The sequence below is a fragment of the Amblyomma americanum genome, chromosome 2 (assembly GCF_052857255.1).
Source record: "Amblyomma americanum isolate KBUSLIRL-KWMA chromosome 2, ASM5285725v1, whole genome shotgun sequence".
NCBI lineage: Eukaryota > Metazoa > Arthropoda > Arachnida > Ixodida > Ixodidae > Amblyomma > Amblyomma americanum.
Window position 1 is genome coordinate 223,973,712 of NC_135498.1, and position 12,705 is coordinate 223,986,416.

General features: G+C 49.2%; 1 protein-coding gene across 14 annotated transcripts in view; it reads right to left on the bottom strand.

The window, feature by feature from the left end:
- LOC144122196 (polyamine-transporting ATPase 13A3-like) overlaps positions 1 to 12,705 on the bottom strand; it is a 738,347-nt gene that overhangs the window by 541,173 nt on the left and 184,469 nt on the right. For all 14 annotated transcript variants that reach the window (XR_013312846.1, XR_013312843.1, XR_013312839.1 and 11 more), the window contains exon 9: positions 1,011 to 1,083. Coding sequence is in view for 6 of the 14 variants with exons in the window: in XM_077655777.1 (XP_077511903.1) it covers positions 1,011 to 1,083 (73 nt within the window). In the remaining 8 variants the exon portion in view is untranslated. The remainder of the gene's footprint in view (positions 1 to 1,010; positions 1,084 to 12,705) is intronic.

The following is a 12,705-nucleotide window of genomic DNA, read 5'->3' on the forward strand; positions in this document are numbered from 1 at the left end:
GGCTTGTTCCAACGCACTGGCTGAACACGTTGAAAACACGAATCATGATATCGCTTGGGAAGAAGCGGCAATTATCGGCCGTGAGAAAAACTGGATGTCACGCCAATATCTGGAGTCTCTGTTTATCCAGACAACAGATCAGACGCTCAACCGTAACATCGGCAATCTACCGCCCTCGTACGCTAGATGCCTGCGACGATTAGCACAACGTACTTAAGCTTTGTGTGCGAAATTTTTCCATCAGTGAACAAGACTTCCGTGTGGAAGTCGAAACGTCCTTCCATCTTGACAACACCTTTTGGTCGGCGCTTCATTATTTTCGCCAATGTATTCACCCGACCAGACGAGATTTCGTCGAACCTTAGATTTCAAAAACATAATTTGTTCGCAAGCTGCGGGGAATTGAATCAAGTGCCTTCAGATTGCGAGGCGAGCACATAACCCGTAGGCGACAACGCCGGGTTACTTTATGGCGATTAAACTTGAACCTTCTATATGCGCTCCTTTAGGACTGTCAGTTAACACGTAGGTGTGCCATTAGAAAGGCAGCAATCCTTAACGAAACTCGAAAGAGTGCTCACGATTACAGAATGCTTTTACATTCAAAGCACGCAAGCAGTTTTAAATGCACTTCTGGAATTCTCCTGATTGCCTTATAGCACGGCGTCAAAAAAGAGCGCAGCCCTCTTCCGCGGTGGAACTGTGCCGAAAAGCCCAGCGGAAAACGCGATCCGTCTGGAAACGATTTCTGCCTACGTAAACGCAGGCTGTTCGCTGCTGGGAAAGCGAGGAGGACGACTTTGAGAGACTACGAGTTCCGCTCGCTCTTGACGCTCATCTCTCAACGTAGCTTTAGGCGCAACGAAAAGCCGCGTCTACCTATGAGATGCTTAACTCGCATGCACCGTTTAGGTCTTCTCCGTGATTTTCTCGCTGTCTTGTAATTTCGCAACTCATCACGAAGTATAGGCGACAATGGCGCTGCGCGCATGAGCCACGCGGGCACTTACCATTGTTTGGACGCACAACCAGAGCTGTCGTTTCATTTGTGCTGGACACAAGGATATCTAGATGTTTCCTTTGCTGGAAAAGAAAACACACCTGTAAGGTTCGCGCATCGATGCAAGTGGTACCATGAGCTTGCTTGGGCAGCTTTTAGTCTTGTGGTCAGGAAAAAGCACTGGATGCTGATATGCGGAAAATTATTTTTTCCTGGTTTAGCAGTACAGCACACCTGCGGCAGAATGCCGTTGTCAGTGTGTGACCGTCTGTGTGCGAGAATGGCCGCCCCCTTCAAGCAACCCAGCTGCACCATCCAGAAGGCGCTGAAAAATTCCACCTACGCCCTGCTAGCAGGTACTGTATATTTATGCATATTTCAGAAAAATAAAGATAAATGTGTCAGCCTGCAATACTACTGTATAACGGCCTTAAATTAACGATGGGTGAAAATGAGTATCTGCACGAGAAGGCAACTGGTAGGGGAAGAGCACATTATTATGGAAGAAATTACAAAGAAACCACTTGCCTGAAGCGAGCCCGACGTATTTTTCTGATCATCCCTGGGAACTAATGGTTGGGTTGGGATGTAGGGAAAGCGAATTGCCATGCTTGCTATGTGCTAAAGTAGCTGAGATGGAAAAGGAGACTGGCAGATTTCGGAAAATGATCCTGACGAGTACAGCTCTCTTTCACGCATCGCGCAGTAGCGGCACCCACTCTGAGTCAAATATGCGGCTGCCGGCCGGCTCCTAGCCTACTTCTTTTCCTACTTACCGTTTGAAATGGTCTACAACTCATCTGGATAGGGAACAAATAGGCGCCACGATCTGAGGCCCTTTTCTCTAGGCTGGTTTTGTCATTCCGAGCAACCGACGACTCCCACTCGCTGGTGCCCGAGACATGCTTAGGGAATTGAAAACGTGGCGCAATGTTCTGATTGGAGCTGGAAATAACGTCTCACAGAGGTAAGGAAACATTTAAGGTAATTTATGAAAGAGGCAGAATCATCCGATATCCCGTTGGTGCTGAAGTTGTTGCAGGTTAAGCGTTGATTTAACTGTGCCGGTAGTGCAATTTCTGTTATAATTTGAGGTGACAAAACAGACTAGCGGTTCTTAATGGCCTCTAAGGTGCAAAGAAATGTTCATGAGGGCTGCATATACTGGATACATATGTGTGTTTCAGACATTTAATGTTTTAAATGCTTATATTCGAATACGAGAGGCCAGGTCTAGTGATCTTCTGATTAGGCTGAGCGATTTCGATGTTCTATGTGATAATTTTGAAAATGTGTTCGGATAGCGTCAATTTTCTCCGGATAGTGACTGCGACGTAACGGCGGATTCAATTTCCGTTAGTGTATTTGACAACAATGATAAGCACATTTAATGATGCCTTTTTTTAATAGACACTTGCATGCAATAACACTTGCAGATGTGTAGCTGCAAAAGCAAAACGGGTGCAACCCTTTGAGCATAACGAAGATGCCTTGCAGCGATAACTGATCTCAATTAGTAACAATACGGCGATAAAAGGATGCAGTCAACTGCGAAGAGGCGAACAGTGCATAAAATACCACAGGCAAGACAAGTAATGCAACTGACGAAAAGAACCGGGCGAGGATGAGACCTCGGGGTACATCAGAGATTACTTGCGTAGTTAATGAGGAATTGCTGTCCATCACTGTGCACTAGGAACGATCTCTTAAAACAACGAATGACCTGGAAGCGGTCTGCAGCAATGCTACGCGCTCGAGTGTTTGTCGGAAGACCAGCGCTCACAGTGTGATGCGTGACCTGGTGCTCGACGGTAAGAAGTAGGAGGGACGTAGCAGGGAAATAAGCGTGTTCATCCTGGAGGGTCTCATATATCGACAGGGGTGGGCTGGATGGAGTCGGAAGTTGCTCTCAGAAGAGTAACACCTTCAACATTGAGATCTGTCGCGGAGTCCGCGAGACGCTTGCAGTGCACGTTGAGCAGCAGATTGTAGTGGCGCAAGAAATCAGCTCCTAGGAACAGATAACGCAACTCTGCGAAAAATGAAACCCACCCGAAGACACGTCGGAGCACCAGTTTGAGTGTTTGGTTTATGGTTTTATCATCAGCAGCAGCCTGACTACACCCTCTGCTGGGCAAAGGCCTCTCTCACGTCTATCAAATTAGCACTGTAGTTTGCCAGCTGCGCCCACCCTGTGCCTGCAAACTTCTTAATTTCATCCGCGCACTTAACCGTCTGCTCCCCCCCCCCCCCCCCTGCACTTGGCTTCTCTTGGAATCTACACCGTTTCCCTTAATGCCCAGCGGTTATCTTGCCTTTGCATTACATGCCCTGCCCAGGCCCATTTCTTCCTCTTGATTTCGACTAGGATGTCATTAATCCGCGTTTCTTCCCTCACCCACTCTGCGTGCCTCCGGTGTCTTAATGTTACACCTATCATTTTTCTTTCCATGGCTCGCTGCGTTGTCCTTAAGTTTAACCCTTTTCGTTAGCCTGCACGTTTCTGCCCCGTAGGTGAGTAAAGGCAATTGCTGTTGTACCCTTTTCTCTTCACGCATATTGGTAAACTGCAATTCATGATCTGAGAGAACCTGCCACATGCACTCCACCAAATTCTTATCCTTTTAGTTATTTCCTTCTCATGATCCGAATCAGCGGTCATTAGCTGCCATCAGTAGACGAATTCCTTTACCACTTTGCTAGGCTATTCAACATTACTTTCGTTTTCTGCATGTTGATTTGCTGATCACCTCTAGAATGACTCAGCAATGTAATGTCATCAGCGAATCGCAGATTGTTTCGGTATTCTCTATTAACTCTTATCCCCAACTGTTCCCAATTCAGGCCTTGCAAAACCTCCCGGAAACAGGCGGTGAAAAGCATTGACGCGATCGTGTCTCCTTGCCTGAAGCTCTTCATTATTGGAATTTTATTCGCGACTCTGTGGAGGACTACGGTAGCTGCGCAGTTGCTATATACATCTTCCGCTATTTCGACATATAGGGCTTCTTATACACCCTGTTTTATGATATATGGTGGTTTGACGTCCTATCGGATTTAAGGCGAGGAAGAAACGGCTCCAAAAACGTTGAGGTTCCAACTGTTTTTATTGCGCTGCTCGTGCTGCGGCTGTTTACCGCCAACCTTTTCTGCCTTGTCCGGCGCCGTGCCGTAGCTTGCGATCAAAGCGCATCGCGAGGGGCTCTGCAGGGCTCCCCCTCCCGTAGAGCGGACGCCAGAGGATGTGCACAGAAGTTATTGTCGAGTAGTGGTGACGGCAGTCGAAGCAGCGATGAAAACGGACGAAAGGGTCTTCTAAAAGAAAACTGTTTATTGGGCTGACTTGCACCCAAAATGGACTGAGTCACTAGGCGGCGGCGAAGCGACAACGTGCTCGGCGGTCGTCGAACAGAATGCCCGCCGCTGTCGGCCCTGCTCAATATAAAGCTGATAGCGAACTTTCGAGATAAAGCGTGCAAAGTTACTAGAACATTCCGGAACAACGTAGAATCAGCTCTGCCTGGCTGCGATCAATCGAGATAAATCTAGTCGCGTCTTGCGTCGCAAAGAAAGCGATAAGATGGTGTGCGGCAGATTTGAAAAACGAATAAACACTGCAAATATTCGCGGTAATATATTTGAAGGAGGCTCCATGAAATGGTTGCACAGTCGAAGCAAGAGTGGCTGGAGGGACCAGGGGGGACGAGTGGCAATGTAGGCTGGTTTCAGTCTCCCAGCAGACACGACGTCTTCATAGCCGTTGATGTCGAGCGCCAAGATCTTCGTCGCACTATGAGAACGCGGAACGGTCCATCATAGGCCGGCGTTAGGGGTGGACGGAAGTCGTCACGGCGGATGAAGACATGGCTGCAGAAGTCCAGATCCTGGCTCACGCACACGGACTGACGGTGATGGGCAGCATGGATGACAGCCGTAATGTAGCGAAATGCGTTGCGAATGTCTCGGAGCTAGATGGAAGCATCGTGGATGAGCGGAGCGGACGTAGGAGGGAATTCCCCTAGGCGGCGCAGGGGAACGCTAAAGACTAGCTCAGCAGAACCACCTAGGTTGGCCTTCAGGGCTGCGTGAATGCCAATAGGACAAGGGGAAAGTGGTCGTACGAGCGTTCCCTTGCCTGATAACTGGTAAGCCCCGCCTTCAGCTGGCGATGAAGACGTTCCACCATTCCATTTGCTGAAGGATGGTAGGCGGCCGTATTGATGCGGCAGACGCCCAGTATGTTGGCAAGGACGGTGAATAGGGCAGATTGAAAGTAGCGGCCACGGTCGGTGATGGCAACATAACGGCAGCCGAAACGAGACATCCAGCCGGCCACGAAGGCTGAAGCGACAGCCTGTGCCGTAGTGTCAGCAATGGGCTACGCCTCAGGCCAGCGGGCGAAACGATCCACACATGTGAGCAGGTAAGATGCCCCACGAGGTGACGGAAGCAGGCCAGAAATGTCTACGTGGACGTTGGAAAACCTCGCGTCGGGAGGCCGGAAAGGAGAGGCAGGCGCGAAGGTATGCCGGTTAACTTTGACTAGCTGGCATTGTGGGCAGGTTCGTGCCCAGCTGCGGACGTCGCCATTTATGCTTGGCCAAAGGAAGCGAGATGTGAACAGGTTCTGCGTCGCACGAATACCAGGGTGGCTTATGCGCTGCAGTTTTATAGCAAAAGCCAGCCGCTTCGCCTACTCGCGTGATCGCACTTGGACTTGAGCCGTTGCCTAGCAACCGCCAGACGCCGCCGCTCGTCGCCGCTCGCACGCGCATGACTCCATAGCAGAGCCGCCTGCCTCGCGCGCGGTGAACCGATTAGCAGCAGCTGTGCGCATGCGCCGTAGAAGGAGAGGAGGTGTATATATATACGGTCTAGCGGAGCCGCCGTCGGCAGCTGAGATTCGGAGAGGGTTCTCAAGGGAGCGCATGCATTCATTCAGTGAACTGACGCAGGCCTGAAAAGCCGAGCGTCGGCTCTACCCCCACCACTTCCCTTCCTCGACAGTTATCACCAGACACTTTGGAGGCGGCTCCAAACATGCACCTTACCCTCCCCTTATATACGCTCGCGCTATCACCAAGTCTACACAAACCCCTCCTGAACCCTCTGCCACCACCCCAAAGCCCCTCAGGATCATATCTTTTTCCTCTGCCCGGCGGTTCTTCCCCCACGGGGCCTGGAGCACCTTAGCACCAGTATTTTTAGCTTAAAAACCAGGCGATTATCACACATGCGGAACGTAAAGGTGCTTTTCTCTGCACCGGACAAACTTTGTAGAATGCAAGCATTCGATTGTCTACAGCATCGTTTTGAAACGTGGGAACAGCTATGTAGGTCAAAGCGGTAGATGTTTGAACGACCGCATCCTAGAACATCCCAATAATGCGTTTGAGCGGCGAGAAGGGTTTCTGGACGCACACTGTAGGAAATTTAAGGAAAACGGTACAGATGAAAACGATAGCGATTGAGATGAAGAGTTAATGTGTCAGCCTGATTACCAAGATTGCTCTGTTATCGCCAAAAAACGTTGCCAACTCACTCGAGAGATAATAGAGACTGAAGTGATAGACCGGTTGGGTGGGTCCTGTGTGGCCAAGCCATCTATAGCTCTCACTGGTAAGGAGCTGTTATAAATGCTTCAGCATATGAATGTGTCACCTACTGCGCATGCGTGATGTTTGCCCGGTATTTTTTCAGCTATATACACTGGTCCGAGGCTCAAAATAAACTGTTGCAGGTCAGCGCTCGTGTGTCCCATGTGTCTTCCTTGTGTCCTCGTCTTTATTTGCCCTGTACATTTCCATCAACTACGAGGGTCGAGGACGATGCGTCGAGTTCTGCGTCTCTGAAGGAAGCCACACTTAGGAGACGTAGTAAAAACAAGGAGGAGGCAGCGAGCCGAAGAGGAGCGTGCTGAACATCTCGACAAGCGTCCTAACGACGACGCGGCTAAACGGGCCCGCTTAGCTTCCGATAGCGAAGCCGCGACGGTCGAGGACAATGCCTCGAGCTCGCCATCTCTGAAGGAATCTCTCGCTACCTGCCAGGTTTAACCAGAGCTAGACCACAGCCATTTTTTTAATGGCACGACGGAAAGCCAAAGGTACGTAGGGGCGCGAGACACCAGCGGACGTCTCGCACTTAATGAAGTTAGAGGAAAACGGCAGCAGACATTCAGCGAAGGACAGGGGTGTAGATGAGGAGCGAAGACGATGCAGCTCTGGGTCGTTGCGGTATGCTGTCGCTAGCTCCTCCATGTCCGCTGGTAAATCTGACGCCATGGCACTGAAATGGGAAAGCGCATCAGCAGCAGCATATTCCTGCCCATGAGCACGAATATCCACTGTAAATTCGCAGAAGTACTTGCTGTTCGGCTAGTTCGTTCATCATAAAGTTGAATGGCGCAAGGGAGCGAACACAGGAAGACAGAGACAGAAAGAGCGCCTCGGTCAGTTTTTCGTTGAAAAGAAAACGTCAAGGGAGTATTGCCTGTGACGGCGTGAAAGTCCCTGCCCTCGAGAAAGTGGCGTAAATGCTTGATGGCGATGTACACCGCGAGGACTTCTCGACCGAAGGTGCAGTATGTAGCCTCAGGGCTTCAGCTTTTGTGAAAAAAAAAAACCGAGAGGCTAAGAACTAGAGACGTGCTGCTCGAGAACTGTGCCGACGACAATGCTCGATGCCGTGGTGACGAGGCGCGGTGGAGCGTCAGAAACTGGATGTATGAGTGTAATAACATCAGGACCAAAGCATGTCATGGAAATGGATCGCCTTTATTCCGAGCGGCCGTGCATATATACTGATATGTAACGCCACACGGTTCACTCTTAGGGATTGTCGCGCCAGATACACATGTGGGCATGTTAGCTAGCAGACTTGCTGCGCTATCAAACGACATAATTAAAAACTTTGCGCAGAATAACAAAGGACGGGAGGGAAAAACACACACACGCATATGTCGCTACACCAACTGGCTCAACGTTCTACCCTATTAAGCTATCAAACGCATTCCCGCTTAATTACCTTACACGCCGTCACTCAAAAGGTCTCGTGTCGAAACCAGTTTTCACAACTGCTTTCACAAGCGAGATCTACGTAGCTCTGGCTCCTCCTGTCGTCCAGGCGGAGTTGGTGCCTTGGCCAAGGCAGTCTCCGCCAGCTACTGCGGTGCAGGCTCCACTGTGGCCGGCTGGCTTCTTCCGTCAGGGGCTAGAGTTTCGCCGCTGATCGATTCTGATGGCGAAAGTGACAAATCTGTGTCAGGTCGGGAGGATGACCCTTCCACCGTTCGGGCTGACTCAGCACCAACATTCATCGCGTACATGCACCATGTATGTCCCAGCACTGACAACCTGGAAAACAACGCCCTCTCTCTGAAGAAACTCTTCTAGCCACCAGGGCGAAACATGCTGATTGGTGGTGTGTGACGAAGATCGTGCTCAAGTTTTTATGTAAACAGGCCTGGATATCCGTCTGTGACCGCCTGTGCACTGCCTACACGGTTTGCACAGCGCACCGTGAGTGTAAATACAAAATAACAGCTCTGACATCATGCGTGAGAGTGCACATTTGTGTTTTCATGGAGCCCCTACTCCAGTATGTGTTAATGACATGCTTCGGTGTGTGTTCAGGACAGGAATTTCACGTGCGTCTACTCACCGCGATACATCTGCCAGCCAATAGGTTTGTGGAGATCACACGAAGAAACCCATTGTATTATGCCATCATCAACCTTCAATCGCGCTTTCAGTTTCCTCTTCTTCTCCTTTCCCTGTTGTGAAGTAGCAGGCCCGGGCCAAATTACCACATGCCGACCTCTCCTCCTTTCCTCTCATTAAAATTGATTTCTCTCTCCAACACCTTCCTCGCGGGTGACACACTCACCACGCACAGTTTTCACAAAAACATGATCGCCCACAACAAACGCTCGATGTTGCGCACGAACCAAATCGGGTTGTGCCTTGAATTGCTCCTGCTCCTGTTGCATGGTCTGTGTAAAATAAGGCTTGAATAAAGAAAGCTTTACGCGTGGCTGACGCTTCAAAAAAAGTTCATACGGTGATTTGCCCGTCACACTACTTCGTGTGTTAGGATAGGCCGCGAGGCAGCTATCTATTCTTTTTTGCATCGTCGGCTTTGTATGCGACACCTCGCTTTCAAGTACCTGCTTCAACAAAGCCTTTTTTGACGCTTTGTACCGGTCGTTCTGCAGCCCCCATTGTGTGCTGCATGATAAGAAAGGGGGGAGGGCGGGTACGGACGTGTTTTACGCGTTGGTGCTCAGGAAGTCAGCGAACTTAACTGAGGTAAACTGGCCCGTTGTCGATCGCCAATGCTTCAGGGAAGCGACAAGCGGCAAAACACCCCTAAGTTTCTCAATAGTTTTCAATGCAGACGTTGACGGCATTGGGCATACTTCAATCCATTTTGAGAACGAGTCTACCGGTACGAGGAACAGGTTCTTATCTTTCTGTGTGAAATCCACATGCACGGCCATGGGTGAAGAGAGATTTTGCATCTTTGCACCTACTGTTCAATTGCTAAATTGATCCCGGGCCACCAGACAAAGCTTCTCGCTAGCATTTTCATGCGGCTGGCGCCCGGATGCTTATTTAGCATGGTTAGCACGCGCTCCTTTAGCTGCTATGGGATTAAAACACTCACACCACAAGTCACACACCCCTGATAGAGGGAGAGGTCGCTGCAGTGAACATAGTATGCGTTTAAATCATCTGCATACCGTCTGGGACCCCCGTTCAACGTGAACTGTGCCACCCGGCTCAGTGTTAAGCTTCGCTTCGAGGCTTTTGCTATCTCGACAGCTGTCAGCGGAAGGCATTGAAACACTGCGGATGCCTCGTATTTCGCGGGTAACGGTTGGGGAAACCTACACAAGCCTTGTTTGCTGCTTCAGCACCTTTCCCCTCCCTAAACTTCAGTTGGCGCCTGCAAGCTGCAAGAATTATAGCCCAGCGCTGCGTGCGTGCGCCGCCACAGTTAGGAATACGTTTATCCTGCCCTAGGATAACCAGTAATGGCTGGTGATCCGTGTATATGTTGAAATCTCGGCCGTACAGGTACGTAACAGATTTCTTGAGTTCAAAAATTAAGGTGAAGACCTCGCGCTCATACTGTGCATACTTTTTTTTTCTGCTTCAGTAAGCAAGCGCGACGAAAATGCGATTGATTTCAGGTCAGCCTCAGCTGTCTCGTGACAGTTAATCGCCCCTAAGCCATATGACGATGCTCCGCAAGCATTGTTAGCGGTTTCGTGACATCATAGAATGCTACTGCTTGTCAGCAGGGCTTTCGTTTCTTAAACGCATCGCTGCATTATTTCTTCCGCGGCTCTGTCTGATCTTCCTTTCAGATACGGTAAATCTGCACCGCTACACTAGAGGCGTTCTTAATAAATTTGGAATAAAAATTCCGCGTGCCCAAATACGCTATCAGGCAATTAAAGCGGAAAGCTGGGCTAGTTGGTAATTGTTGCATTCAAGGCGCATGGTAACTAGCGCTAAAGACAAAAAACAAAAGAGAGACTGACACGACGAACAGTTTAAGCTCTGTGGTCATGATCGGCTCCGGTGCTTCTAGGATTGCACTTTTATTGGCGTCCGTGGTGTAAATACCTTCTGTAGTTATATTTTGACCCAAGTACGTGACTGAATTCCGAAAGAAGCGGCATTTTTCCAGATTGAGACTGATGTTATATTCACTCAAGCGCTGCAAGACGCGCTGCAGTGCCATCTGGCAGTCTGCCGCGTCATGTCCAGTCAAGATCACGTTATCAATGCGACATTACCTCGTCCACCATGGACTTGAATATTACCGGCGCACTGGCTACACTGTAAAGTGGGCATTGGAATTCAAACAACAATAGACAAGTGTTTACTGTCAGTAAAAGTCGGAATTCTGCAGCAAGTGGCAATTGTCAGTACGCCGAAGAAAGGTCAAGCACAAAAACACCTCTACTGCTGCTAAAGCAGTGTACAAATTCTCTGGTCAGTGTAGTCGGTAATTATCTGTTTTCAACAAGGGGTTTAGAGTTACCTCATAGTCCCCACATAACTTGATACTGCCATCTTGTTTTAAGACTGACTAACGGCGTTGTCTGGCCGCTGCGCGGTACTGGCTGTAGCATGCCTGTTTCGACTTGCACCAACAGTTTGCAGTGCAAACGGCATAGGCCTAACGCGGCCATAAACAGGAACAGTGCCCGGTTTCAGAACAACTTTGGCTTAGAACTTCTGTATTGTTCCCATTGAGTGAGCTTGAGAGCAGCAGCACCGACAAGGTGCCTACCTGCTCGTTCTTCTTAGTGCACTTTCTCGGCTGCCTGGCTGTACCGCGTGCCTGACTTTACCGAAGTACTTGCTGCTGGGCTAGTTGGTTCATCATAAAGTTGAATGGCGCAAGGGAACGAACACAGGAAGACCGACAGAAAGAGCGCCTATTACAAACTGAGTTTATTGCCGAAAACACCACCTGGATACGCCAGTACATTATCACCGCCAGTGCGTTTTCATAGCCAGGACAAGCTAACAAGAAAAAATGTATGCACAGAAAGAGATTACATTTATGCATAAAAGCCTGAGAATTGCTACTCGCAGAACAAGGCATGAAAAATTTACGAACCTGATAGCAAGAATAAATGACAAGATCTACACATGACCATCTAAAAAATCCAGAACCTGCCCGCTGAGTTTGACCGAAAGTGCTTATGCACGGACTGCAGGTCTAAACCATCTGTAAGATACCGCTCAAGTGTGGGCGGGTCTACATTGGTCAGACCGGCCGTTGTTTCAATGAGTGAGCAATTGAGCATAAACGGACAATAAAAAACAATGAAAGGGGAAACCTTCCCGATCACTGCAGAGATTGTCAAGATTGCGGACCGGTGTTGGAAGAAGCTAAGTTTATCGGCAGAGGGAGAGAGCGAGTTGAAAGGGAAGTTGTAGAAGCATTATTTCACATACAGCAAGGTGCGCCCATGTGCATAAGCACTTCGTCGGTCAAACTCAGCGGGCAGCAACTGGATTTTTTAGATGGTCATGTGTAGATCTTGTCATTTAATCTTGCTATCATGTTCGTAAATTTTTCATGCCTTGTTCTGTGAGTAGCAATTATCTGGCTTTTATGCATAAGTGTAATCTTTTTCAGCACATATATTTTTTCTTGTTAGCTTGCCCTGGCTATGATAACGCATTGGTGGTGATAATGTACTGGCGTATAAAGGTGGTGTTTTCCGAAATAAACTCAGTTGGTAGTAGGCGCCCTTACTGTCTCTGTGTCTTCCTGTGTTCGTTCCCTTGCGCCATTCAACTTTATGGCTGCACCGGCTGCGTGCTGCGCTGCTCGGCCTGGTTACAGCGTTTCTTTGTGGCCGCCTGGCGTCAGTCTATAAAATCGGCACGTGCATCACATGGACAGTGTGTGCCTGGAATGCCCTATCACCTTGTGTGATAGCTTCGGCTTGTTCGACCGTGCACCTGTCATCCCACTGCGCGCTTCTGACTGCCATACTCCTGATTATATAACGCTGCATTGGATCAACGAATCACCAATTGCTCCTTCTTTGTGACGTCATCTACCAAGGATAGAAAAGCGCTGTTCCAGGAACTCCTTTTCAGTGGCCTTGAGAGCAGCAGTACCGACAGAATACTTACCTGTCCATTATTCTTTTTGCAGGTATGTTACCG